The sequence below is a fragment of the Herpailurus yagouaroundi genome, unplaced genomic scaffold (genome assembly GCF_014898765.1).
Source record: "Herpailurus yagouaroundi ecotype Mexico unplaced genomic scaffold, PumYag 67493, whole genome shotgun sequence".
NCBI lineage: Eukaryota > Metazoa > Chordata > Mammalia > Carnivora > Felidae > Herpailurus > Herpailurus yagouaroundi.
In genome coordinates, this window is record NW_024420301.1 from 953,190 (window position 1) to 958,809 (window position 5,620).

Below are 5,620 nucleotides of genomic sequence, written 5' to 3' on the forward strand. Positions count from 1 at the left end.
CTGGAGCGTGATTCCGCCCCGAAAGCGGCGCGGGTCAGGCTGGTGGCCCCGGGCCCTGCTTATAGGCACATTTAATAGGACTCCCGTGGATGGTTCAAGTGGGTAGGACAGGTCTCTCCCCGAGGCCACCCTGGAGGGGCTCCTGGCTCCAGCCTCTTCCCCACAGCCCTCCCATGAGGTATTATGCTCTCCCCCCTCCCCAACTCGCTGCCTCCCTCTTCTGCCTCCCCCCAGCTCCCCCCCCGCCCCACCCCCGCACATGGGTGGTCAGGGGCACCCATGGGGGGGGGTGGTGGAACGGCGCCCTATGTGGGGTCCAGCTCAAAGACACCGTCGCTGGTGGGGGTGGTGAAGAAGGACGGTGGGTCGGAGGCGGCCGACTCCTGCCCCCCGCTGCTGCGTTCACGGGCGCGCCTCTCCTCCAGCCGCAGGCTCCGCTCGAAGTCTAGCAGCTGCCCCATGAAGTTGAAGTTGGGTGAGATATTAGACTTCTTCCTCTTGACCAGGTCGTAGGCATCGTTGAGTGAGAGGTGGCGCTTCTGCATGAGGTAGGCCACAGTGACGGTGACAGAGCGGCTGACGCCTGCCAGGCAGTGAACGAGCACCCCGCAGTTCTGCGACAAGGCCTCATCTAGATGGGGGCAGAGTGGGGGTCAGTGTGACCTGTGGGCCCCGCTCCGCCGTCTTGGAACCGAGTGGCTCTGGCCGGTTTGGCCTGGGAGCCCTGTCCTGCCTGAGGAGTCCAGGGGCTTTCGCTGGTGGCCTCCGGGAGCTGGTGCCGGCACTGCCCGCCCCCAGAAGCGCCGCTCCGGTTTTGGGCTCTGCGGACGGCAGCCAAGTGCATCATGGGGCCCTCATGGGGGAGTGAGAGAGGCCAGGACCCAGGCCTGGGGGGGCAGGGGGCAGGGGGGCAGAGGGGGGCCGAGCAGACTCACCAATGAACGCGATGGCCTCAGGAAAGAACTGGGACAGGTTCTGACTCCAGTGGTCGGAGATGGGGATCTGTTTGTAGTGAAACTCGCCGTTCTTCTCGAAGACGTTAGGCAGGTTGGGGGTGACGTTGAGGATGTAGCGGATGCCCAGCTTGGCCAAGCTCTCCACATTGGCCGAATCCCGGGCACTGCCCAGGTAGAGGTTGGGCAGGATCTGGACAGGGAAGGATGGCAGCAGCCCCCCTGGGGGCGGCGTGGCACCCTCCGAATCCAGGCCACAGCTCATGGAGTCGCGGTCAGGCTCGGATTCCGCATCAGAGTAGTCCGAGCCCAGGCACAGGCCGCCCAGCCCCACCACTGGGCTGGGCACTGGGGCTGTGCTTGGGCCACCCCGGCTGCTGAGGCTGGTCTCACACAGGTGGGGGCACTCTGCCTGGAATCTGCTGAAGCCACCTGGGAGGGGAGAGGAGGACCGTCCTGTCGATTCGGCCACCTGGGCAGCCAAGCACCCCTGGCTGGGGATACAACTCCGACACCCGAGGGGGCTTGCAGAGGTCCCCAAAGGGAACTCAACAGTCAGCAACCTGGGGCGCCTGGGTGGCTTGGTCGGTTAAGCGTAGGACTTCGGCTTGGTCATGATCTCACGGTCCGTGAGTTCGAGCCCCGCGTCGGGCTCTGTGCTGACAGCTCAGAGCCTGGAGCCTGCTACAGATTCTGCGTCTCCCATCTCTCTGCCCCTCTACTACTCATGCTCTGCCTCTCTCTCTCTCTCTCTCTCTCTCTCAAAAATAGATAAACATTTTTAAAAATTGTAAAAAGAGGAAAGGTTCAGATGTGAGTTCTGTCCCTGGGTGCTTCCCCCATCCAGCTCAAGCAGGAGCACCCCAAGAGGCAGGAGCCTGAGAGCGAGCACATCATTCCACCTGGGTCGATTCAAAGTCCCAAGAAGTGAGCATCTCCTTCGTGTATGGATAACTATTTTCCCGGGCTAGGTGTGGGGCCTGGACATCTGACGCTTTATAGGTTTCTGTGTCCCCGTGCATTCAGAATGGAGCAAGGGACAACAGTCCAATGACCCGCCTTGATGGGGAAGTGGGGAGCTGGCTCTGCAGGCTCCTGGGAACCCTGTCCCTACCCTGGGCCTCTGGGTGTGTGTTTGGCTCGTCAAGGAGCCAACAGGCCTGTATCAGCCTATCCCTTTCCGTCCCCCAGCCCGTGGCTATGATGGGACGGGTCTCTGCCTCCTCCTACCTTCACTGCTTCTCTCTCTCTCTCTCTTTCTCCCCCCCCCTTCCCCATTCCAGAGCCTTTGCAGAGCGGGGATTTGTCCTCTTGTGCCCCTGCCTCCTTTGCCCGCGGCAGAGCAGCTGCGGGGGTGGGGTGGGGGTGGTGACGTCCTCCCGGGAGATTGGGAGTCCTCACTTGGTACTCTATTGTTGAGCGTCCCCTGAGGCAGGGCTGGGCAGGGCAGGGCAGGGCAGCCCGATTCTCCCCATTTTCCAGACTCAGAAACTGGGGCTCTCCAGGGCGAAGGGCTTGCCCCAGGTCTTTCTCAGGGGAGACGGGATCTCAGCTCCACTTTAGGTAAAACAAGGCTGGGCTTGCCCAGGGACAAATGCATTAGGAACCCCCCCCCCCCGTCCCCCGGGAAGCTGTGGCCCTGCGAGCCCCCGGGGGCCCGGGGCCCTTCCCAGGCCGGTGCCCCGCGCCAGCGCCCGCACGTACCCTGGAGGTAGTATGCCAGGTAGCCTTCCTCGCGCAGCTTCTGCAGCAGGGTGCCGAGCACCGAGTCGGCCTCCCACTCGTCGGCGTCCGCCTCCCCGCGCCGGTGCCGGCCCCCGCCCTGGTCATACAGGAGCACCGGGGCGGGCGGGGGCGGCTGCAGCGGCGGCCCGGGCAGCAGCGCGCGAACCGACAGGGCCCCCCGCCGCAGGCGGCGCAGCAGCAGCGCGGGCAGGGCCACGCTCAGCGCCCCGCCGATGCGCGCCGACTCGTACAGCTCGCGGCTTCTGCAGTCGAGGAGCAGCAGCCGAGGCCGCGGGGGCGACAGCTCCCGCCGCAGCCACAGGCACGAACGTCCCAGACCCTCCATGGGCTCGCGGCTCCCGGCCCGTCCGCCCGCCGGCGCTGCGGAGAGAGGGGCAGGCGCGCGGCGTGAGCTCGCAGCCCCCGCGCCCGGCCGCCAAGGGGCCGAGACGTGAAACCCACCCCGCATGCCCAAGGCGGGCGCCGAGAGCCCCGCAGGGACACCCCTGCACCGCCCGCTTCTCTTCTCACGCCCCCTCCCTCGGCGAGGACGCGCGGAAGGGCGCCTCGAGCCCTCGGGGGAGGAAAACGCCCGGCGCGGCGGCCGGCTCCTGGAGGGGAGGAGGGAGAGGTCCTCCAGGAGAGGAAGGCCGGGTGTCCGATGGGCCCTCGGAGCGCCGCGGGTCCTTGGCCGGCCCCCTCTGGGGCAGCCTGAGGCTACGGCCACCCCGCAGCACACCCCCTTCCCGCGGCTCTCGCTTGGCCTGCCCGCAATCGCTCCCCAAGTTCAAGCTTCCGACTTTGGGGGTGTGTGTGCCGGCAGAGGCGGCCGGGGGAGTAGAGGTGGCGCCGAAGGGATGGGCCTGAGCTGGCCTCCTCGGAGCTGACCCGGCCCCGGTGGCGCCCGGGAGGAGGAAACGGGAGGCAAGAGACCTGGAGCGTGATCGCGCGGCGGGCTGCCGCTGGCAGACGTCCGAGCCGAGGCCAGCGCGCGACGCGGGGCTCGGTTCCCCCGGTAGGGCGTCCCCGGGCCCGGCCTCCGGGGAAGAGGGCGGGGTGGCGAAGCAGGCGCGCACGTGGACGCTGAGTCCCGCGCAGCTCTCCAACCGGCAGCTTCCTGGCGGCGGGACCCAGCTTCCACCTTGGAAGCCGCTGCCTTTGGACGTGGAGTTGCTGTTTGGAGGGGCGGGGCAGCGGGGGCGGGCTCAGGGGGGCCGGCGAGCCAACGGGTGCCAGCGAAGCAGTCGGGTGGGCCCCCAAGTGGCGCGCTGAGCGGGGGCTCGCACCGAAGCGGGACCGGGCCGGGGCAGAGGCCAAGGGCAGGTCAGGGGCCCAGCAGGTGACCAGCCTCAGTTCTTCTGCCCAGCTGGAAGCAGGGGGGAGGGACAGGGATAAGAGCCCAGTGCCCCTGCCCCAGAAGCTGCCGCCCAGCCCTACTCACTCGTTGACCCTGGACCATCACGTCCACTGACTGGACTTTAGTGACCCCATCTCTCTAATGGGCTCATCACAGCCAGCACCTCGAGCTACTGTGGGATGCCACTGAAATCATGGAGGGGAGGAGGAAGCCAGACCAGAAACCCATTGCTGTCTTCTGGCCCAGAACTCTGCCCAAGGGCTAGGAGGACAGATGACAGCTTCTGGGCACCCGCCCCCCCCCCCCAATAGCTTCCCTCACACATGGCCTTAGCCAGCCAGGAGCCCTGAGTCCCCAGTCCCTAACTGAGGTGCTCTGCTCTTAACCACATCACTGTCCCAGGAATCATCCCTGGCTTCTCCCTCTGCCTCCTCCCTGGTCAAGATCCAAGTAGTTGCGACTTAAATTCATCTCTTACACCTGTATTCTGCCCTCTGCTCCCCGCAGTGAGGGCTCGCGCTGGCCAACTCTTGACCAGGTCCCCGTCACAGCCTCCAAAGCCCTCTCTCCCTGCCTCCACATCATTTGTTCATCAGAGGCCAGTGGCCTCCATACCTTCCATGGACACAGGATGATGAACAGGCAGGACACACAGGGTCCCTGCTCGCTCGGCACTCCCAACTTAGCCGCACAGGTCAGTAATAGGGAGACTGAACGCGATAACGCGGGGTGTGGTAAGTGTCTCTTCCCTGCTTAAAACCCATCAGAAGCAAACACCAGAGTTGAAGGAAAATGTACAGCAGGTAAGATAAAGCTCATACAAATTAATCAAAAGGTTAAGGCTCCAATAAATGTGCAAGGAACCAGAAAAGACCGTGCGAGGAAAGAAATGCAACCTTTGGGGGAAGAAGTTTCGACCTCAGGTATGGAGGGAAGGCAAACAAAACAAAACAAAACAAAACAAAACAAGGTAACGGTGGAAAACAAGGTAACACTTCCCACATAGTACATTGGTAAAATGTCCTCAAAGTGAATACACCCAGTGCTGCTCTTATCTGCATGGCCCTTCTGGAAATTAGTTTGGTAACAGGCATCCAGAGCTAGGAAGAAATCCACACCCTCTGGCCGTTGCTCGGAATCTATCCCAAGGAACTAACTAAAAGAAGGCAGAACTATGCACACAGGGTGGGCACCACAAGATGTGCAACTAAGGCGGGAAGGACACAAAAGCATTGGAGGGCGGACGTTTCGGATAATTAAGTTCAGTGCCACCTACGAAGTCTCCTCTGTTCATCAGAGCCATAGAGGAAGATGAGACAACTCAGGAAGGAATACTAGGGACAGGACAGGTTGTTGGGAGCCGGGCCCTCAAAGGGGCCGCCATTGTCCCCCCTCCTTCCCTCCTCCCTTCCTGGCCCAGCGGGGCTGCCTGGGACTCTTCTCTGGCTACAGCCCACGGTGTCCTGGCCTCTGGGAGTCCAGGGGTCTTAGTGAGCTGGGCCGTGCCCTTCTGCTCCCCAGCCCAGGCCTCCGTCCTCTGTAGCCTGTTCAGATTCTGCTCCTTTTCCAGACCCCCCCCCCCCCC

General features: G+C 63.8%; 1 protein-coding gene across 1 annotated transcript; it reads right to left on the reverse strand.

The window, feature by feature from the left end:
• Nucleotides 1-265: 265 nt before the first annotated feature.
• DUSP9 (dual specificity phosphatase 9) lies at nucleotides 266-3,055 on the reverse strand. The gene is made up of 3 exons (XM_040467474.1): nucleotides 2,658-3,055; nucleotides 936-1,385; nucleotides 266-631 (listed from the first exon to the last, which is right to left on the reverse strand). The coding sequence occupies exons 1-3, from the start codon at nucleotides 3,022-3,024 to the stop codon at nucleotides 306-308; spliced, it is 1,143 nt and encodes a 380-aa protein (XP_040323408.1). The 5' UTR covers nucleotides 3,025-3,055; the 3' UTR covers nucleotides 266-305.
• Between the last annotated feature and the right edge of the window lie 2,565 nt (nucleotides 3,056-5,620).

Excerpts from the sequence above, each read along its gene's own strand:
- DUSP9 (XM_040467474.1), bottom strand. The coding sequence starts at position 3,024 with ATGGAGGGTCTGGGACGTTCGTGCCTGTGGCTGCGGCGGGAGCTGTCG. Across the intron at positions 1,386-2,657 it reads CCTGGCATACTACCTCCAGG|GTGGCTTCAGCAGATTCCAG; the intron begins GTACGTGCGGGC and ends CTCCCCTCCCAG. Across the intron at positions 632-935 it reads TGAGGCCATCGCGTTCATTG|ATGAGGCCTTGTCGCAGAAC; the intron begins GTGAGTCTGCTC and ends GCCCCCATCTAG.